The sequence below is a fragment of the Lissotriton helveticus genome, chromosome 4_1 (genome assembly GCF_964261635.1).
Source record: "Lissotriton helveticus chromosome 4_1, aLisHel1.1, whole genome shotgun sequence".
Lineage (NCBI taxonomy): Eukaryota > Metazoa > Chordata > Amphibia > Caudata > Salamandridae > Lissotriton > Lissotriton helveticus.
Window position 1 is genome coordinate 1,492,701,862 of NC_136063.1, and position 23,291 is coordinate 1,492,725,152.

The following is a 23,291-nucleotide window of genomic DNA, read 5'->3' on the forward strand; positions in this document are numbered from 1 at the left end:
ATTTTTCAATTTGACAGTGGCAATGTTCTCCGATGTATCTGAGAGTAACTTCCAAATTACAAAGGATCCATGAATACCAGCGAACACCGGGCTGGCTTGAGTTGAGTCAATATCCAGGCTGCTGCACCATTTGCAAATAAATCAAATCCTGGACCTAGGTGGAAAGACTGATTTGTTTATAAATTATTTTTAATCATTGCTTGCTGTGGCATTGAATTTACAAAACCTAAAAGGGCGACCTGTACGACGCCAATTAAAGCTTGTTCAATAAGAAATGTAGAGATGCCAGGAAATCCTTGCTTTAGACCCTTAGCTGGAATAATATTCGTTGTCCTCTGCTTGGTATGCCAAGGGAGGATTCGAAAGAACTCATCACTGTTACAGGGCTCTCAAAATCCCAAAAATGGTCCTAATCCTGCAGGACTAGTACCTTAAAAAATGTCCTCGACCTAACTGCAACCTACTTGACCTCAATAAAAATGCCTTTAAATCTTGTCACATTTGTTCCGTTTTCACAGACAGAGGACAAAAGTTGGTTTGTTTGCCTACTCGCCAGAAAGGGCGAGAAGGACCTAAAAACAGCTCGACCTTGTTAAATTTAGCTTGACTATGCGAGCGGTCGAGTGGAATTTTCGAGCCCTGTGTTAGAAAGTATATCGATACTGGTATTGGCTGTAAGCTGAGGTGTCGGCTATATCTGACGAAATGGACAGAAGTTTAGAAACAGGTAGCAGTAGGCATCAGATCCTCTGCCTTTACTGTTATTTGTTGTATTTTAGAGCATCTATTCTTTAGAGCACCTGTTAGCAAGCTTTTGACTTCTATGGGGTCCCACTAAATCACTACTGGCAGTCGGGAACAACGACTGAAGCAGTTTCTTTGATTTGAACCTAAAATACAAAAACAAGTATACATTAATCAAGTTTACATATTATGAACGGTTCTACGAAATTAATACAAAAAAATGGAAATTGAATTTTATTTCTAAAAGGTGATGCATCATGCTAGAATTTAGCATGCAACTTTTTTGGGTGATATTGCATGCTCTATTTGTTTAGATCCATATCCGTGCTTGATTATCCATATTAGATACTGTATGCTGTACTTGGCTGCTCCCCCAAATCAAGCTAAAGGTAACGCCTTCATTTTTGGCTTCCAATGTCAAATTCCTTTACATTTACAAAAACGTTTCAAATTTTCAATTTTTGCTTTTTTATGTATATTTACTTTATTAATTGGTATTTAATTTTCAAAATCTTTGCAGACCCCCTAACTAGGTACCGCGGACCCCCGGTTAAGAACTCCTGTTGTAGAGTAACACTGGTTTAGCTGCTAGTGAAGTTTAAACCTGAACACCTAAATTGGTGCAAATTCCTATGATTCACATGCTTAGAAACGAGTTTGTTACTCTTGACTGCTGACTATTTTCACGTTCAAAGAATTGCCAGAAGTTTTGCACTTTGAGGAAAAAAATTGAAGGCACTTGGGCATGATTTCACATTATCCTGATTTAGGGGCGGTCTCCGTTACGTATTTGAATCCTATTTTAAAGACAAGCCGACTCCCTACATCTAGACAGGAATTCTATTGCTATGCAAAAGAGGTAAAATGTTATTAAATTACCACCAAGTGTCTTTATTGGATAGCACCGGCACCCTGAATGTTAGTCCTTAGCAACGGATATAATGGCTTCATAGATCAAAGCTAGTCAGTCAAGGAAACTTGCATGGGCTTTATGCTCTCTGTAGGGTCTATAGAACAAGCCTCAAGCTGCTGGCAACAGAAAACGAAGCAGCTTTCAACAACATAGACTGGTCTCCCATTAGAACTATATGTCAAAAACATTCCCTTTGGGCATATTTCACACAGTCAAATCCACACCTCCATTCATCCAGATGTTTCAAAGACTAAACCCAAATAGTGTTGACCGTACCATATGAAATAAACCAAAAACATACATAAAATCAACCCATGGAACGTGAGTTTAAAGATTCATAATATCCTGACATAAAATTCTAAAATTCATCACCATGCCAAATCACAATCCAAGTTCATAAAAATTGCTCATTCAGTGCCCCCCAGCTAGATGAGAAGCAGAACGATATAGGAGTCAAAAGCAGAAAGACAAGAGGATGAGAAATTTATAAAATGAACAAAAAGGGCAACCACAACAATTTCTAAATAGTCTGTGTATAATGACCAATTGATTTTACCGAGTTACCACTGGCATATACTTTTTAACAAAAATAATTTTTGTTTTCAATATGCTCCTGTATCCATACAATTTGGTCTATTTCCAGGCGTCCATGCGTTTCGGTGGTATAAGCCCTATATTAACCACCTTTTTCAAGACCCTAATGAATCCTCACATTCAATTACAAAAATCTGTCCCTGCTGTGCTTGTTTCCGTGATGTTTAGTACCACGGTACCCTTCGTTTCTTTAGAAAGGGGGTTAGCCCTGTCAATAGGTGATATTCTCCGGAGGTACGAAATCCTTTTGCGGTTTCTTGGGTGAACACCTCTTTGTTTCTACACCGCAACCAAGTTGCCCACTCAGTATTAGGACTCTGAAATTCTTTAGTATCTTCCCACTGAGTATAAATAGCTAAAGGATCTTCACGGAGCCTCTGTATTAGTATTTAAATAGTCTCCTTCGATCGCACTATATTTTGAGCCTCCACTGATTGAAGGCCATCTCTCCCTCATTGGTTGGGCCCATGTATGGTGTCAGATCAGGTGGCGGTGTTGGAAACAAAATGAGTAAACTTAAAATTGCCAAGGAACTGATACTGTTACTATTTTTGTTGCCCTTAATGAATATAGCCTTAGTCACAAACATTACTCCTGGTGAGGGCAAAGACAGGTTAAGGCACAATAGGGGTTAGATTGGAGTGTACAATTGTCTGAACCCCCTGTAATATATTGAAAGCCAACCTGGTGGCTTCCCTGGCTATTAGCAAAGGTGGTTTCTATACAGGGTCGCAAGCTTTGTGCATGTTTCCTATACACTGACTGTTCTTGTTTTGAAAATTGAACATGAGTAACCCATGTAGTAAAGGGTTCCTTTTCTTTAGACCGTGCATCTTCGTTCGTATTGATCTACCACTTTAAAACTCGTGGTGGCCCAATTTCGAAATGTTTATTAGCAATACAAGCAAAAAACAGGCTTCTCCATTCTTTGGTGCAGAACTTTAAGGGTTCTGAACTTAAACCATTGATGCCAAGAAACACATTTCTCACAAAATTTAGAACCCTGCCTCAATCTGCTTCCGTTATGCTGTTGAGTGACTTGGGTTTAAACAATGTAGTGTATAGTGCTGTGTTCTAGCCTGGCTGCTCTGTGCGAGACTAGGGTCCACCTCTATGGCTGCAAAAAAGGGTTTTGCAACATATTCAACCACAAATTGCCTTTTCACTGGCCAACACCCATTACTCTATCTGTTGGAATCTGTTAAAGATCAGTTCTGCGCCCACTGTACCCCCCCCCCCCCCATTTTTCCTCCCCTGTACACGCCCTTTGGGATGACCGGTCCTCATTATTATTATTTTTTTATGTCCCTGCTTCTTACCTTCTATACGCTCATGATGACTAAATCCTTTCTCATTCCTGCCCCACTCTCCTCTAGTTGCACATATCCAACCGTCTCACTGCTGTTTGCTTCTGGTTGGGCCTTAATTCCCATTGCATGAAACTTTTCGAAAAATGCGGCTCTGTATCGATCTTCCTTCACCTGCACTTTTGTCCTTGCCTACCTCTTTTCTCTTTCTTCATGACTTTTTTTTTTGTGTGCCTCATTTGCCGATATCTTGATGCTCTGTTCAATCTCCCTGTGAGTCACTAAAGAGCTACGCAGCCCTAAATGTACAATAATTCTGCCTGCACATTCCATTCCTTGAAGGCAAAGAAGTGATCAAGTCACTGATAACTCCATTAATAGACTGATGCAGCAGTTTACTAGAAGGCCGACCTGGATACTGTTTCCGACCACTGTGCAGCAAATGCTCAATTTCACCAAGTGAAGTTTAGCCTTGCAAAAGACTTACTTCACTCCATCGTCAAGTAGCTCACGGGTTATCTGAGCTAACTGCACTCTGCTGAGTATTTGCATTGGTGTTTAAAGCTGTCTTCCCCCATATCACCAGTTTACCTTCTTGACTCTACTAATCAGAACCTTATAATTTCACCCAAAGCTCAATGCACTGCAACCTGTTTCCGTTTCTTATACCTACTAGTAAGCTTCCAGTGAAGTTCAGTTCCTGCTGACATCGAAGCAAGCCCTGAAGTCGTTTCCTACAACTAGAAAGCAAGGAATGATTACCGCTCATCAATATCCTCTGTCTCTGTAAATGCATATATTTGTTCATGTGTATAATTTAGAAATTAGCATGTTTGTCATTTGCCCAACTTTACTGTTCTGTCAAACAGCATCTCAATCCTCACCAAGTCCGATTAATGGTAAACCTTTGTAAACCAATCAGTCACCCCTTTGCTGTTTGTGCCATCTGTATAGTATGTGCAGCATTTCTGATTGTAATGCTTTGGAGAAATCAATACATTTGTAAGTGTTATAAATACTACATTCGGGTTGGTTTTAAAGTACACCTTTTATAAATATTTCCGCGGAAGGGAGCTCTGTGTTGACTGGCCTGATTTCTCATATCCACAATACCTTTACATAAGGTTTAGGTTGAGGATTTTACCACTCAATATTATTGCCAAATGGGGGACCAATCATGCCTTCCTTTGTATATGCCGCTGTCAAAGCCAGGAGGGTGAATTTAAATTCTAATTTATTTGTCTTGTTAATGATTCCTGTTGTAGTAGCTGGTGGAGACCTATTTTGAAGGATATTAGAACATTGGAATGTTGGGAGCTCCATTGAAAATAATGGCGTGCTCCGGGCTTATAAGGCTGGTATAAGCCTGGAGCTCCAACATTCCAATGTGTCTTTGTCCACAGCTCTGGCTGCGAACAAAGGCTTCAGGGAGCCTGAGGGGATTCCAATCCACTCACGCTCCCATAAGGCTTTGTTTAGTGGCAGAATGTTCTAATAGCCTTATAGCCCTTCGTAGCTGGGCTATACCGGCTATTAAAGTCCCTCTCCCTTGTTAAAAGGCCCGAGCCGCTGGAGAGGGCCTTTAAAAGCCGGTATAGCCCTCTACGGCGGCCTATAAGGCTATAAGGCTATAGTAAAGCATTCAATATGTGCAAAAACAAATCCAGTTAAAACTGCAATATTGCATTGCAAATGTATTGTGAAGTTCCTATTGCTCTAGAACTGTTGTAGTAAATTGTACGCGGCGCTATTCGTCAATTAATTAACCCTGATTTGATTTTAAATGTTAGATTTTTAGAACCATTTTAATATATTCTTAATGCTTTTTTTCTTTTAATCGACTGTTACTGTTGTGTTCCTGTAAAGATTTTATAGAGCCATCCAAAATCTTTTAAAAACACAAATTACATGAGAAATAGCAATGTGTTCATTTGTATGATGCCTAAATGGCACTTGTGTTATTCACTATTTCCTCAATACCAAACAGATGTGGTGTTTAGTGATGCACGTGAATTGATATGCTTCTAAATGCTCACAAATGATCGATTTCTTGTTAATACATACTTTCAGATTGAAGTTCTTCAAACAAGGCCAAGAAGCTGTGAAATATCAGGGCCCTAGGGATTACCAGACTCTAGAACGTTGGATGTTGCAGATGGTGAATGAAGAACCTGCTGTAAGTGTTCGTTTTTCTTTTTTAATACTGGTTTTCTCCATTCAGTCATATTTCAGAGCAAAGATCTGTGTGAAATATAGTAAATGCTCCCTCCCATCTTTCTCCCTCTTTGCCTCCCTCCCTCACACAGACATCTTACGTTTACTAGCTGTGTCTTAAAGTTGTCCTTAATAATAAAACCAAAGTATACAGATTTGAGTAGTAATACATGATTGACCAGCTGTTCATTGGCAGCAGGTGCTTATTTGCATACCAGTACCCAGATTGCTTTCAGAGCTCTACACCCGTTGTGCTGCGGTTTTCCTACATCTTGTTTCTGAATGTTAAGTCCCATAAAAAAAATGAAATGAAAGTTCGTCCTCTAGTTTTCTTGGAGATGTTGAAGGTCTCATTGCCATATATATCTTTACTCATATTTTCATAGATCGTTCTTTGAAGAGTTATCATAATAAATAATGCATACTTATTTCCTAATGTTGTTGGTTACGTTGTAATTCCATCTGCTAACATAACATCCATCCATAAACTAATTGAAGAGATGCCAGTAAATAGGTTGCATGCCTTTGATAAATTCGAGCAATTTCTTTTGACGTGGGATATGTGTTGGCCTGCGTCTACCCCCATTTCCCTTGCTGTAGATCTTTTAGTGTTTGCTAACTTGCATACAGTGGATTGTGACATTGGTAACACGGTGACTGCTTCCTGTGCCTGTTTTTACTGCACTCAACCTAATTGGCCAGAAAAGGGAAAAGTTGGTATGTGCGAGCCTTTTTGCGTTACCTACTCGCCCACTTGTATGCAGGAATATTCAAATCCTATTTATTTAAAACGTGTTTCTTTCACTTGTATGCATCTCCTGAGTTTATTAGTCGTTATACAATCTAGACTATAAAATGTATATAGTAATTTGCTAGTGACTGGTAAAGAGGCGTGGTGGCGGGCACCCTTCTCTTTAGTGATGTACACTTTTCCCCATCTTCTTTGCATTTCCAAGGCAACAGAATTTCGAAGGGAGGGAAGAAGGGAAAGTGGATCCAACTCCTCGTTCTCCAGCACTCTTACAAGAGTTTTGCTTTTTTAAATGTCTCAAAGAGATTTTACTACAAAAAAATACATCAGTCTGGCTGCCCAGGGGTCCTTTTCAGCTTTCGGGTTAGTTGTAAATTGAGGTCTATGTTGTTCGAACAACTGTTGAGGTTTAGAACTGGAGGTTGTCGTTTTTAGGTCGAGGCCTCGTCGCACTGCGTAAGCAGTGGGCGGAGTCCGAGATTTTATGTTTTGGCTACAGTGGGGCTTGAACCCGCCCCTCTTCTCCATTGGCTGGCCTTGTAAATGCTGGCCAGCCATTGGAGGAGAGAGGCGTCACTCTGTTCAAGCCCCTTCTTTTCCAGATTCAGGGGCGTTTCTCTCTCGTTTTGTAAGCCCCTCCCCTTTTCTAGTGGTGGGCGTTACATCCTCCCTCTTGCCGAGGTCCATGGATTCGAATAAATGCTTTTGACTGGAAGTGTCGTCGCACCGAGCGTTCTAGTGTACCCTGAGGGCTGGTTGACGCTGCGAAGAATGACGAGCAGGACGTCCGAAGCATAAAAAACAAGACCATTAATTCCTCACTTAGACGCACAGACACATAAACCCATGACCCGGCCACCGATGCAAGGCCTGCTGGGCTGGGTGTTTGACTCCATTAATCTCAGTCTCGCGCTTCACCACCGGCTTCCAAACCTCAGTCCCCCATGGCAAATGCTCAGGCCCTTGGAGACCCCACGGGGTGTCCCCGTGTTTGTACACGAGGCCGTGGTCTGCGCGGGAACAATTACTCCTACTTAATACTCTCACTTCCAGCCACTTAAAGCCAGACTCCTAATTAAAATCTCACTCGCTCCGCACCACTTGCCAAATGTAGCATAAACCGACGCACGAGCTTCACACCCAGGAACAGGCGGCCTCCCGGGGGCGCGTGCAGGGCAGCTGGCAGCCTGAGCATGTCCCAGCACGCTCCTGCGGGTCACGGCTGGGTGCAACACTGGCGGTGCTCCTGAGGCACCTCTGCAGCACGTGCTGCCCCTGTGCAAGGCAGGGGCCCAGCTCACGACCCTTTCACTCACCCACTTTTTATTTCCCTCCTTCCGCCCTCCCTTCCTCACCAACCTCCACTAACCCCCATTCCTTCTTTGCGCACTCCCCTCTTCTTCCCCCGCTCCCACTGTTCCTCATTTCTATCCTATCTCTTTTCCTTCCCTCCGCCTTCCTTGATTTTTCTTCTTTCCTTCTTTCCTTCTTTCCCGTCTACCTTTCCTCCATCCTTTCATCCGTTCTCGAGTCCCGTGTCCCATACCCTTCTTCCTCATACCCCCACCCTTTCCTTCTTTTTTTTATTTCCTCATTTCCTTTCCTCCTTCCTCCCACCTTTCCTTTCCTTTCCTCATTTCCTTTCCTCCTTCCTCCCACCTTTCCTTTCCTCCACAATCGCTCCTTTTTGCTTCATTTATTCTTTTCTCTGTTCAACCCTTTTCCTGTTAGTTTACATCTCCCCCCCCCCCTGCACTTTGGTTTTCCTCTTCTTTTCCCACCCACCCTTTAACACCCCTACTAGTTGTTGATTACCCGGTTTCCCCTTTCTTTTCATTCTTTCCTTTCAGATTCCTTCTGCCCCGTGCCCTCCGTCCTGCCCCCTTGTCCATTCTAATCTCTTTTACTGCCCGCCCCCTCTTCCTTTCGCCGCTCGCTCACACAGTTTGCCCTTTTCGGCAATTCGCCCTGTATTTCTTTCTTTCCACCCCCCCCCCCCAGCATTTCCAGCCTCCGGATGCCCCATTTCCTTAGGGTTCAATTCTTGGCTGATGTCCCCCCTCCCACCCCGTGTGCCCCTTTTCACCAAGCGCTGCTCTCCACCTTCCTTCGCTGCTCTTCCCACTTGTGCCCCAATGCACCGTGGGTCCCACCTTCTTTCCCTGCCCTCCCCGCCCACACCTTGTGCCCTTTTCACCAGGCGCTGCCCCCCCCTTGCCTTGGGTTCCACCTTCTTACCCCCAAGCTTGTATCTTTTTTCACCAGGCGCTGCCCCCCCTTGCCTTGGGTTCCACCTTCTTTCCCCCTCCCCCGCCCCCGAGCTTGTATCCTTTTTCACCAGGCGCTGCCCTCCCTTGCCTTGGGTCCCACCTTCTCCCCCATCGACCTTGTGTCCTTTTCACCAGGCGCTGCCCCTCCCTTGCGTTTCACCTTCCTTCCCTGCTCCCGTCCCCACCTTTTGCCCCTTTTCACCAGGCGCTGCCCCCCTTGCCGTGGGTTCCACCTTCCCCCCCCCCCACCCCCCCCCCCCGCAACACCGATCTTGTGTCCTTTTTCACCAGGCGCTGCACCTTGCCTAGGCCCCCCTGTGTCCTTTTTCACCAGGGCTGCCCTCCCTGGCCTCGTTGGTCATTCTGCGCCATCATCACAGTGCCCTGTTATGTGTACCACTGTTCCTTACATTTAGACGTAAGTATCCACTTTACAAGAACTGGGTGGCCTATAGGGCACCATTCTGTTTGCTTCAATACCCCTATGAATGTCATGGTTAAAAACAAAAATCTGTAAGCAAGCAGATGAGCAGACAGAGCAAGGTGTGTGTGATTTCGAAGCACACGTGCAGCAGTCTGGGGTACATAATGCTAAATGGAGATTTGTGGTCCAAAAGTTCCATTAGAGCTGCAGATGGCAAGTTTTTCCTTCCATTCTAAGCTTACGCACTGAACACGACTTACGTGAGTGCCCGGCCCAAACAGGGGCCACCAGGGACTGGAGGGTTAATTTAGCTGAGTAGTCAGCAGCTTGCATCACGTCAGCCTGCTCCCCAGATTTTAAGAGGAGACCGTAATAGTGTGCACACTGCACACTGAAAGGAAATGAGCACGGCGTGCAGCTGACAGTAGGAGTATCTAGAGTGAGAAAATTCTTGTGAGAGAAGCAGGCCTACAGGGTTTCCAGAGGGCCTGCAAAGCGGGCAGCTGAACAATTTAAAGGTTGGTACTTGCAGGACAACCACTAACAGCTAGGGAATAAACAAGTGATCAATGATGGGGCAGAAACTTCCAGGGAGCCTGTGCTTCCGGCCCCACCCTCAGGGTCCTCAGAATGGTTGAGGTAATGACAGTGTGTACAAGCCGTACACAGCACTCGCCGCCCATGCCCAATTGTTCAGCTAGAAGCCTATAGCATTTAGTTAAGCCTGGTAGAATGATTGATTTTGTTCTTGAGACATAGAGGCCTTACTTGCTTTAAACCACTGACCGCTCGAATGATCAACTCAACAGACTTGCATCGCTGCCATTGCAGTTTCTCTCCTTTAATAAAATTGCTACATTTGTACTTCAAGACGACTTTCCCGAGTTTAGTTATTATAATTTGTGCTAGGAGTTAGTGACCGGATATATATATATATATATATATGAACACTTCATCCAACTCCCACAGAAAACTCCATAGTAGAAGGCACGGACACGAGGCTGCATGGATAAGGCATCAATTTAATTATTTAGCACACCCTCAACCCATGAGGTAAAAGAAGAGACGCGTTTCGCCTGCGCAGCAGGCTTTGTCAATCTACTTGGCGCCTTTATGCACACATGTTTTATACTCCCTCCCTCTTGAATAAATAATAAACATGAAAGACATACTGTCAGGTAAGTTCACACAATGCATGGCAAAAAGAATAAACTGCCTGTAACATACTTAAACACTCACCAAAGCACAAGCTCGCAATATTGGTAAAGCGCATGCTGAATATTGTATAATATGCACAGTGCATATCTTAAACTGCTACTAAAAATTACCACTGTACTGGCAGACATCACGGACATTGTGCGTTAAAACATTCAAGTGGAAATATTTAAACAGCAATGTAAATGCGGCACCACTGCAATTTCTCTCGTAACGCCTGAACTTGTAAAAGAAAATAACAATAATTAAAATCAAACTGCTTAAAGTCATTTGCTAGTTTCCAAGAATCAGTCTCAAACCCACACTGAAAGTCGCCCTTGATCACAGCTTCGCCACATGGCGCCCTTTGACCTCCATATTATACGCCGGATAGACTGAAGAAAACTTTGTGAAATGCTACTATTTCTATAGCAGATCTTCGAGGGCATAAACACAGGACCCTGGTAGTCCGCACTCCAGGGTTGCATTGTGCACCAATTACGACCTGCCAAATGTCAGCATAAATGCCATGTCATCCATCACAGGAGTAAATCATATCGGGACTACCAGTCCCAGAATGCCACACGATAGTTCAGAAAGGGATCCAAAGGAGTATCCGGCTATCTTAAACAATTCGAGGTCAAATCATGGATGCAATATGACCAGGGTCAGGGCAAGAGTCTCGAAATCTGAAAGACGAGCAGTATTTGAAATACAGTAATTACCAGGCACAAACTCCGGGTTGAAGGGGGCTGAAGGAAAGAAAAGGATGAAAATGCCAAACACACCTCACCGCTTCGGCGTAGGCCTCCGCAGTGCCCAGTCACCAGTCCTCGCCAGACTCCTGGGCAAGGCTTTTCTTGCTGTGAGTTAAAGTCCCTGTGCTGGCAGTCGCGTAAACCGCCCCGCTACAGGCCCAAGTCCCCCACAGCTGCCATCCTTGTTCCTCTTCCTGGAAAACGAACTGGGGGCCCAACCCTTAGCACTCACGTACTCCTCCAAAGACTTTGCGGTCAACAGGGGAGAGCCACAGACGACTGGTGTTCCGTGATAAGCGTGAAGACCGCTCACGCTGCATAAAATGAACACTTCATCCAACTCCCACAGAAAACTCCATAGTAGAAGGCACGGACACGAGGCTGCATGGATAAGGCATCAATTTAATTATTTAGCACACCCTCAACCCATGAGGTAAAAGAAGAGACGCGTTTCGCCTGCGCAGCAGGCTTTGTCAATCTACTTGGCGCCTTTATGCACACATGTTTTATACTCCCTCCCTCTTGAATAAATAATAAACATGAAGGACATACTGTCAGGTAAGTTCACACAATGCAATGCAATGCATATATATATATAGCAATATTAATATCTTTCATCTCTTTCCGTCTGAACATCACATTTGTTCCACTCTCTCATGGATCTCTCCAGGACCAGAACTATTTGAAGTGTGACTGAAATCTAATGGCTAGAGTAATCTATAGCTTATAAACATTTACCTCGGTTCACAACACAGAAACCCTCAAATTGCCCATATTGTTAATCCCTTTAAGTGTCTAATCGCAGGGTTCAACAATTCTGATATCAATCTCACCAGGGATTCTAATTTAAATGGAATTATGTCAACCCCAGTAGATGGTCATACTGAATGGATGAACAGTCGGTGGTCTTATTCTTGGAGTGCTCCAGTGGCTCAAAAGAGATCACATGGCTGTAGTTTTGTTGAATTTACTAAGGTCATTACAACAAGAGCTTTGTATTCTGGGATTCCTTCAGATATGCTTTGTAACTATATACAAGAAGGGCCGCACTAGATTCATGCACTGCACGTGTCCTTTTTCACCAGGGCTGCCCTCCCCTGTGTCCTTTTTCACCTGTGCTGCTGTCCTCCCCACCTCGTTGCTTGTGCTTGCTCCCCTGCGCCCGTTGCTTGTGCTCGCTGTCCTGCCCCCCCTTGCTGTCCTGCTGTTGCTTGTGCTTGCTCCCCTGCCGCCGGTTGCTTGTGCTTGCTGTCCTTCCAACCCCCCCCCCCCCTCCTCGTTGCTTGTGCTTGCTGTCCTGCCCCCTCGTTGCTTGTGCTTGCTGTCCTGCCCTGCTATTGGCATTGTAAATGACAATGCCATTTACTTGTTTTAAAAAAAAAACATAAGTAAAAATGTCATGAGCAATGCCAATAGCTCTAACTTTAAAAATGCCGAGACCATTGCATTGTAAATGCTTGTTTGTTTTGTGCTGAGACGCTCTGTGTTTAAAAATAGGCTGTTGACATGCATTTCCAGGAGTTCCTTAAGACATCCAGTTGTGGTGGTCCTGGCCACTAACAGGAAGAGGATGGAATTGTAAGGTTGTAAATTTGACGGCTAAATTGATATGTGGAGTAGTAATGCAGTGTTCAACGATTGTGAGGAGCAGATGCAATTGTGCACTACCCTCCTCCCTTGTAATACTGGTAGAGCAATAACCTCACTACAAAGTCTACCATTATAGAATTTTGCCTGACATTTTTGTAGGAGATCATTGCCACGTTGTCTTTGTTCCATTGCTCGGGTCAGTGAGTTTAACAGATGCTGGTATGCCAAGAAGCTTTGAACCCAGTGCCCAGTACAGTGTTTCATTAAGTATCCTGATCAAACAAGCGATTGTTACAACCAGTTAGGGCTTGGCTGTCACAGCTGTCACTTTATTCTGTTTTAGGTTGCAGTAAATCTTTCAGGCTACTGAAGGAACTGAATAGGTTTCTGCCATTGGTAGTTCACTCTCCTTCTGCTGCACACAGGGTTACGTGTGGGTAGCTTCATCCTCTCTTATGGCACTTAGATCCTTTGTGTCATATTTTGGTGAGCCTTCTGGGTCACAGGCTATATTTGTATTTGTTGCCAGACAGTAAATACACCAGAGCCTCTCTGGTCCCATTACAATGTATCGTATGCCTCTTGTAGCTGGGTGAAGGGTGGGAAGATGGCATTTCACAGGGGCTAGTGGAATGGAATTCGGATTATATTTTCTGGCCATTGGATCAGTTTTTCCCTAAATGTTTGATAACCAGAAGAACGAGGCAGCCAGGATTTGTGTTCTTACGATAACAGCCAGTTCTAGTTAGCACTTCTCTGGCGATGGGGGACATGATGTGGCACGCTGGGAGCAGATGGCATTCAAACTGGAGCTACATTGGTTGCTTAACAATAACTGAACGTGTATTTTATTCCAGAGCTTGCCAAATTCCATCTATTCTGATATCATATATGTAGCATACATGCTTGACTTTAGCTTTCTTTCTAGTTTCCAGCTTTTTACAGTCTTAAAAAAAACAATAAAAAAAAAAAATTATGCGGTGCCTCTTTTTTGTTGTTGAGAGAATTGCAGTGGTTCATTCAGTGTAAGGTTTTTGACCGTGTTTAGTATGAATTGCCATTTTCTTCTAAATATCCTTGACCTATGCAGAAACTACTTCGAAATGCAAATTGAGACCCAGTTTCCTCTCTAGTTGTTAGACACTGGGCAAGTTACTTGTGAGCTGGTGACAGGGCTCAGTATTACTTCTCACGTAGATACCCATACACTTGACAATGGTTTCCCTTTTGATTAAGGCCACGAACAAAGACTCTAGTGTAGTGACTTGAGGAGGAAACTTTGAGGATTTGGGGAAAACGATACAGTCCAAAGATGTCCGTATGTCCTACGAAAACCGCTTCCCCGGGCAATGGTGGCAAAGCTGCATGTGACAGAGTGAAATGTCTCCACAGGGCTTCTGGGACACGTTGTAAGATTGTACTCATAACCGCACATGAATATGTTCTGTTATTTTACAGTAATGATTGGAGAGGGTGAATAATTGATTCAGTTTCGGAGCAAAATATGAGGTATGCCTGAGTTGTCCTGTTGTACGGATTCTGCATTAACTTCTGTTTTTCGTAATAGTTACCTGATTTACTGTTATTCGGTGTGTATTTTAAGGATATAACTTCGTTTTCTAATCCTTTTAGTAAGGTTTCAGATTTCGGCTTGCATTCGTTACCAGCTCTGTGTAATACAACCATCATTTTTCTCTCTACAGCAACCAGAGCCTGAAGTGGAGCAAGCTAAGGCCCCTGAAGCAAAACAAGGCTTGTATGATCTTACGGCAGCCAACTTCAAGATGCACATTGCAGAAGGTAACTTTATGGATCTCTAACTTTTGTTTGCATGTGTTGTCATTTAAGTAGAAACAGTTAATCAAACGTTTTTGTGCCTATCATTTGACTTTGTAGCGTTCTATTTCTTGTGAATTGCAGTCTTTTCAATCCCAGTAGGTGGAGTTTAGTATTTTGCTCCCTTTCTTCGGTTGTTTCCTCTGTAGAAATTGCGACGGCCCGATCATAAACCCTTATAAGCTCATAGATTGAAACTAGATGAACTGCATAACCCTTTGTATGCGAGCAACATTTTAATACTGCTTCATAAAGAGTTACTTTTTGGAATTTGTGGTGAAACGAGAAAGTACGTTGTTCCCATGGATGAGAGGAGAAAAAAGCGAAGGGGGGAGGACTGAAAGAAAATTTGGGGAGACGGGCAAGGAAAGCTGTGTTAGTTAAGAACAGGTGTTGGAGAGGACCATGCGTGATTGCACAGGGATAGCTCCAATAAGGAGCAAAGGCCCTCACACACCCCGAGGCGTGTCATGCTTCATTGTAGGGAAGATACTCGTTGGGCCGGCGCTTGTTTAGTACATTTCTCAAGGATAAACAGTACTTTGTTGCTTTTTAATATAGGTTACACTTGGCAGTCTTGACTTTTTTCCATTCTGACGGTGTCTGCCTTCTAAAGAGCTTTGCTCACTGGTACAGCATATGCATGCTGTGCTGTAGGTGGCCATCCCCATCACTGCTCGAATGCATGCCCTAAATACTTCGCTTTTTCCACCAAGCAGTCTATATCAGACTCTCCTTTTTGTGCTCAGTGCTTTTTCTTCCCACCCCCTCCCGATTTCCCCACTTCGCGCGCGTCCTACTTTCAATACATTGAGTTGCTTCCAGCATTCAGTTAGGCATTGAGGCCCCAAGCCACTGCTGTACTGAGGGGTTAAGCCAGTCTCTCCTTGGGCGTGCAGTGTTGCACATTAATCGGATCACGAAGAAGTGTCTCTTACTGATCTATGTGGACCAGGGGAATCTCGGTTTCCGCCTTCTCCAGGGACTCTTCTCGAGTCCAGCCTGCCACCTTTGGTCAGTCGGTCTCAGGTCCAGTGTGGCAGCATCGGCCCCCACATGATTCTTCTCTACCCCTATGATTGTCCGTGTGCATGTGTCAAGGTGATTGCCACCCGGTCAGTGATCCTTGGCACGTGAGACTTTATGGATGCATAGAGTACTCTGCCTCACCCCTCCTATTCTTGTTTATCTACTGCTGACTCTTCAAAGTTATGCGGATGGACCACAATATGGGAACTCTCTATTTACCTCTGTGTTTGAGTTTAAATGTGGTGAAACCGACCCAATCTTGGCTTGTCAACCAGAGCTGAAAGCCAGGGTGGTGATGGTTCACGCAGAGGACAGCAAATCCCACTTCTACATTAAGAAATCAGTGGACACTCACATTTGTTAGCTGCCTGTAGCTCTGTGGGAATGACTATTGCAACAACTCCTATTCTCCTACATAAATGCAAGCAAAAACACCTCAAGCAGGTGTCTACTCCCCACGTGGAACTCTCCACCCACTGATTCCTTTCTATCTCCCTTTAAGTACAAGTGTGATCAGATTTCTCCTTGGCTGGGCAGAGGTAAATGGTTTCTCTGTGCTGTTCCCCCAGTTCTTTATTATTAGCATCACACTTTAAATAATTAACATTCCCCATCATCTCGCACGATCTTAACAGACGTTTACCAAGGTTGTTGAAAATTGAACAGTGTATTGATGAGTTAAAAATCAATGTGATTATGGCACGTTTCAAAAGTTTTGCTTAGACAAAGTAGGCAAAAGGTCACACACAAACTTCTTTGATTCAAATGCTCTATTTGGGCTTTCAAAGTGGAGCCTGCGCTATGTGAGAGGGGAATGAGACAATTGTGTATATGACTGTTATTATTAGGGTTCAGAGAGGGGGTTGGGTATGTTCTATTGACCACGTTTGCTGTGACCTTGGGTTCAGTTTGCCTGCAGAATCCATTGGAAATTTACCCTTTGATTGCTGCGAAATCCTGCCAGGTAGTTTAGAAAGTGTCCCATCTTCAACTACTTTAAACTGCTAAGAATCTTAACTGCTAATGTTTGGTTTTGTAAATCGGTAGAAAACCTCTGTGCATCATTAGTTGGAGACTGGATTCTACAAAGGCATTGGTGCCCAACACTAAATCTACTTTTGCAATTTAGTTTTGAGTTCCTTTGGGTGTTTAAAAAAAAAAAAAAAAAAGTTTTACTTTAGGTCTGTTTGTGTCTTGCTTTTGTGAAGTCAATGTCTTGAGTGTGATGTTGTGAAATGTATGGGAGTAGTCCACCAGAGGTAACTTTGATAGCTCATTAGAGGATTGAGCTCCAGTCATGTTCCCAATGGGGTGTTTCATGTGCGTCTTATGGAAGTTGCTTACAAATAATTTCACCTGTGACTGTGGTTGAACAATTATCAAGTGCATCTACCACCTTGATGTGTTCTTTACTTGAGATGAGCAACACATTCTGCTTGTAAGGTTGGATCCTTAAAACTGACAAGTACGTTTTGTGTGAAGTGCAACTCACACAATGAATTCAGTTCTACAACCGAGTTTGCCTATGCAAGTGAAAAATCAGATTTGACCTTTTTCATGTCCCAAACAAAAGTTTAGAGTCCATCTTTTCAGAGTTCCTTTAAATGGATTTGCTGTAGAATAATTTTGGAAACATGGGATGTAACGTTGATGGAAGTAGCCATAGTGTCTCTTGAATTGTGTGTACACCCAGGACTTTGTGTTCATGTTGTATTATCTGCATTTCTAAAAATGTAGGCATTTTTCCTAAAGTTCACCTGAGCTTTTATGAAACCATTGTATTGTTTTCCAGGCAGCCATCTAATCAAATTCTTTGCTCCATGGTGTGGCCACTGCAAGGCTTTGGCTCCTACATGGGAACAGCTTGCAACTTCATATGAAAATTCTGAGGCTGTAAAGATTGGAAAGGTAGGTAAAAAAATAGTTTTCTAGTAGACTGGTATCACTTTTCTCTGCTAGCTTATGCGATGACCAGGTTGATGGTGATTATGGTCAAATAGCCCTTGCGTCTGCCAGCACACAGCTTCCTAGCCCCAACCCCAAGGTTTGTGCTGGCATTGAGATGGCTGTAGACCCTCAGATACCCATCCCTTTGACCTCAAACAGCTTCTTCGCTTTTAGTCTCCCCACACAGGTCATTGCAGCACAGGTTGTTGTGTGACTAGTTCAGATCAGCAAATTCTTAAATACAGCAAGGAGAGCTCTCGCTGTTCCTCCACTGTAGTTGAGTCCACGCCCCAATTTTAATGGTCTTGTGTAAGAACTCCAAAGCCCATTATCGGCTTACGATTGGCTGAAGGACTAGCTACATGAGATGAACCAGAAGGAATGGCTGACCAGGAACACCATAATACCATAACACAGAATGCTGGTAAAACTGCGAGTCTGCTGCCTTTTTTTATTTTTAAGTTGGTCTACCAATCCTAGTGATAAACTGGACCATCCAACTCTATTGAGGGCATTAAACTAATCCTATTTACTGACCTTGCCTTAACACCATATCACAAACTGCCATTCCCTTACCTAAAACATCTTGCATCTAGAAGGCCACCATTGGTCTCTTGCTTTACCATCTTTAGTATGCCAATGTACTCTACCGTGGTCCACCAGTGCATTTACTACAAGACTACAAAGGATTTATAACTTGGCAACAATACTTTTGTATTCTTTCTTCTACATCTGCACTCTTGGGATCACATAACAGTGCTTTGCAAATTCTCCAATGAAGTCCGTTAGTTGGCAAGATCTCACTTTGGTCTGTCAGCATTTCACACCAAGATCTCCTCTGAATGCGAGCAGATTTCCTTCAGTAAAAGCTGCACTGCTACGAACCTAGCCCGGGCCATGTTTTTTTCCCATTCAAAGTTCCCGGATGTTGCTGCCAGTCACTGAAGATGGCCATATCTTGTTACAGAGCGGTCTTAAGACGTTGCTGTTCCATCTCGTAACTTGAAAAAATATCAAGCTACAAACATGCCTGCCATCTTTATCACTCGATGCTTGAGCGTTGTATTGGACTTTTGGTCAGCAGTTTATCTTGGTGACCTATCAATATTTATCATCCATCGTTTGGCAGAGCTTTCTATGAACGCAGGCCACTTTCATTTTCTGTTTTTATGGGAGTACGTAGAACAGTTAAATAACATGTACACCTTTACAACAATCCAGTCCATTACATTCTATGCAAGCATGGCCTGGGGCTTAAGTCTCTCTGCCATCTGCCCACTCTCATTTTCCAATACATGTTTTGGTGACTTTAGTTACAGTACTGCGGGAACGAGTTTGCTGCAGCACTGTTGTAGCACAGTTTCTGCCTCCATGTGATTATTCTTCCACATAGGGCACCTTCAAGCATGCATATTGCTTTAAATAGTTCAGGAAGTGTGCCCCCTCTATTCTACTGCAACTCCTCTCCAGATACTTGAATCTTATGCCAAAACATCAACCCTACAGCAACATGATCATGGCATGCCCGTGTTTCCAAAAAAGACTCCCAACACACTCTAGATATATAAAGCTATAGATGTGTGATTGGTGTTTGCCACCTTCTTTGCACACTAAGAATACAAAAGACTCCCAACACACTCTAGATATATAAAGCTATAGATGTGTGATTGGTGTTTGCCACCTTCTTTGCACACTAACAATACTTCTTGTTTGCATATTGGGCCAATTTCTAAATTCTAACAGCTCGTGTAAGTAATTCTATTAATGTTCCTTTCCTCAAAAATAATCACATGCTAAACTCCTTTATAAGTGAGTTACAAAAGTGTATAATTGCGTTATAGAAGTTTCATAATATAAAGTAAAATGCATATTTAAAAAAATCTATTTGTGGATACATATTGCAGTCCTGTGATAGTTTTGGCCCAAGTGGTACATTGCGTATCGTTCTTAATGTATTGTTTTTCATGATTATTCCTAGGTGGACTGTACCCAACACTATGAACTCTGCACTGGGAATCAGGTCCGTGGATATCCAACCCTCCTCTGGTTTAAGAATGGAGAAAAGGTAAAGACTTAAATAAGTAGATGGCAACAAAAGTTTATGTACTAATTAAAATGTTAAATACATTGCTTTCCTTTTGTAGGTAGTTGCGCACTTTTAGAATTACTGAGGTTTTTCATTGACTAGCATTGAGGATATGGAGTCTATATTACATAGAACCGCCCTCCATCACGAAACTGCCCTCTTGACAATGTTAACAATATATATTTTTTTAAGTATTTATTTCATAGCATTCCTGCTTGCTTGCAAAATATCTACATTCCTCAATCTGTCTCTCACGGGCATTTGCCAAGACTGCAACGTCTAAAAAGGGATTGCTTTTTAGCTCTTGATCCTCAAATTTGAAATAATATTTATGAATGTAATGTTTGTTTTATAATTCTATTATCGATTATACACCGTGTGGGTTTTTGTTGCACAGATTTAAAAAAAACATTTTTTATTTGAAATTCTGCCTGAATTCTTCCCATCCCAAAAAATTATATTAAAAAAAAACTAGAGACGTCACGGCACTAATCACATTTGTAACTACCACTTGTCTTTATAGTCTGCCTGTGTCCACCACAACCATTGCTTCGCACTAAACCATGTAACATTGTTGTGAGCTCTACAAAGCAGTTAACCGTATCAGCATATTAATTACATATTCACTAAGGAGGTGATATAGCAAATTTGGTCAAAGGATGGCTCCGTGAGTCGAACACTCACCGCTCCAAATGTTGTTAAATTAGGTATTCTTAACTTGGTTGATAGTAGGACTGGTTATTTACCGCTGTTGTGAGTGACAGAAGTGTCGTGTGTAATGCTACGTAAATCTTTTTGTTTTTCTAGCTTTCACTTGAGTCCTTTTAAGGCCCCTAGGCTGACATGAATATTTATTAATGTATATGATTGTGCGTTTGCCTGCCTGGTACCATGGTCACGAAATTTCAGTCATTCACATTGTCTTGTCCTGCTGAAAACTCTAGGCTACTTGAAAGAAGGGATTAAGAATCCTCTTTGTTTGAACTTCGACATTCTATCATTTCCTTTATTGACTTATGAACAATTCTTGTACTAAACAACGGACACATAGAAAATCTTTAGGCCTGATCTGAAAATCAAGTTTCTTATTTGTATTTGATGGCAAGAAAAAAATGTTTTACATTTGATAAAACTATTTAGCAATTGATGTGTTAGTTTGTTCAATGCACATTGTAGTTTGTTTGCTTAATTTATCGCAAACTGCTATAATCTCTGGCAATTTCTGCCATTTTGCGTAACATGAAGTTAAACCATTATTGCACATCACATAATTTTTCCATCTGTTGGGGGCCGGGGGGGGGGAGGCGGGACCAAATATTTCGAGAGCACGAAGACTGCATGAATGAACAGAATGCGCTGCAGCTCTCATCATGGACGCATAAATGCATTGTGCACTAGAAAATCGGGCTAAATGCCCGGCATGCAGTATGCAGTTCACTTAATTTTTCCAACATTTTGCCTAAATATGCTAAAGGAAATTACAAAAATTTCTCACACACCTTCTACGGACCTGTTGACTCTATGCATGCCATTCATTTTATTAACCACATATTTCTGTTTCTTTGTGGTTTGCTCTGCATAAGTATTAGAACCTGTTATTGGTAACAACACACATTTTGAACTTTGAGGGCCGAATATGTTTACTCTAATTACAATCTTTCACAGGTGGATCAGTACAAAGGGAAGAGAGATTTAGATTCTCTTAAAGAATACATTGATTCCCAGACAAAGGTTCCTGAAGAGGTCGTGGAGATAGTTGACGAGCCTACTGCTGAGCCAAAACAGGATGCAGAACCTTCTCAAGATGAGGTGTGTGCAGTGACTATCTGCCAGATTTGAAGTTTTTCTGTGTATTCCAAGCACACCATGTAAGCAAAAACTCTACTATTTGTCTTCTCGAAGAATTATGTTGATTCACCCATCGATATGCCATAGTGTAATAGTCATCTCCATTGGAACATTGCTTGCCTGAAAGACAAGCCTGCTCCGCATTACTGCTGTTTGCGAAACCCTGCACTTGTGTAAAAGATGGTGTTGTGATACAGGTATCAAATTGCAGTCCTGCTCTGCAGCCCTTTATTAAGGTGCCCCTCCCAGAACATACTGAACAATAAGTAATGGTGAAGGTAACATACTGCAGCCCTTCAAAACGATCTGTTATTCAGCATTGATATGTTAAGACAATGCAATACAATGTAATGTGTTGTGAAGACGTTCTGACCAGTCATGCATTCACTTTACACTGAAGCCTTACAAACATCATGAAAGTATCTTTGAAGTTGTAAGGATATATTACCAGTAGTTTTAAGAAAGAGGAGCGCAATAGACACACAATCACATATATCTATCAGTAAGTATCTATAATGCTTGAAAATAGAAGAAATGTTCAGTAGCTTACTGCTGTCATAAAAAAAAAAAACGCAAAACAATTCAGAAATGAGGATGATGCCCAAAGTAGTCTTGGCTGATCAACAAAAGAATTTGTTAAATAAATTGCATTGCATAACTGCAGTGATAACTGCTGTACCTAGAGTTCGGTAAACTAGCTCATTCTTCTTTTTTCTTCAAATTAACGACTTCATATAGTTGTGAACTCCAAGTACCCTGCTGCTTTTTATCTACAAAGGTTGCATTATGAAGAGACTTCTTATCAACCGTATTGTTTTGCTTTTCTCAACAGTCTAAGGTGCTGACTCTTTCTGAAGCTGACTTTGACCAGACAGTTGCTACAGGTCTTACTTTCATAAAGTTTTATGCCCCATGGTAAGTGTTTACATTTTTATTTTTACAGTTCTTTGGCGGAGCTAGAAGTGCTGCATCTTTTTATTTTGTATTTTTTTTTTTTCCAAAACATTTATTGATAGAGAAAGCAGTTACAAATCAGGCCAAAAACCAATAATACAGAGTCGGGCAGAGCAAATCAATCAAGCCATAAAAGTGTATCAACCCGCCTCCCAAACCTCCCGATAGTCTATGTGCCATCTTAGCACCAGGATAAAAGAGGTCTCATTTTTAAAGTTTTTAGAAAGGAACAGGATCAGATGCCGCACAATCCAGTAACACAAAAGCATGGGGCATCACAACTCAGGATATTTACAGTCAGGACCACTGCAGGCAGGACGTTGGCGTCGACGCACCTTTAACAGGATAAACAATAAGTAACCCAATTCGCCCACCAATACAGTATAAGCCCGCTGCAACAGAGAAACGTTATAAAAACATCCACCCCTGTAATCTGTACTACTAGGACGCACGGAGAACAGCCCATCACACCGTTCCCAAAAGAAAGAAAAGGGAGGAAAAGTGAAAGACAGCCAAGAGAGACAAAGGAGAAGAAAGAGGCCCTAGAAACATAAAAAGGATTTAACAATAGTACCCCTCCCCTAACCCCCCACCCTGCACCACTGCTAATAGCTACGGCCCCCCCCTTAACAGCGTGCCTGTCGTCCGGTGTACGGAACCCGAAATATAGAAGAAAGAAGAAATATAAAAAAGGAAATAGAAGGGAAAGAAAAAAAGGGGGTATTGGGGGTTCCCCAGTACAGGTCCCCGGCTCCCCCTCCCCCCCGCATAGTCTACATGTACATCAGCTCTGCGCAAAATCTCAAGGCACCCATCGAGTCAGAACAATAAT

The 23,291-nt window shown here is 42.6% G+C and overlaps 1 protein-coding gene across 2 annotated transcripts in view; it reads left to right on the forward strand.

Annotated features, from left to right (window-relative positions):
- TXNDC5 (thioredoxin domain containing 5) overlaps positions 1–23,291 on the forward strand; it is an 83,927-nt gene that overhangs the window by 18,845 nt on the left and 41,791 nt on the right. Inside the window, exons 3-8 of one of the 2 annotated variants that reach the window (XM_078688083.1) lie at positions 5,629–5,740; positions 14,463–14,559; positions 17,417–17,532; positions 19,550–19,636; positions 21,323–21,466; positions 22,338–22,420. In XM_078688083.1, coding sequence (XP_078544209.1) covers positions 5,629–5,740; positions 14,463–14,559; positions 17,417–17,532; positions 19,550–19,636; positions 21,323–21,466; positions 22,338–22,420 — 639 coding nt within the window. The remainder of the gene's footprint in view (positions 1–5,628; positions 5,741–14,462; positions 14,560–17,416; positions 17,533–19,549; positions 19,637–21,322; positions 21,467–22,337; positions 22,421–23,291) is intronic. The other variant, XM_078688084.1, reaches the window with a different exon arrangement.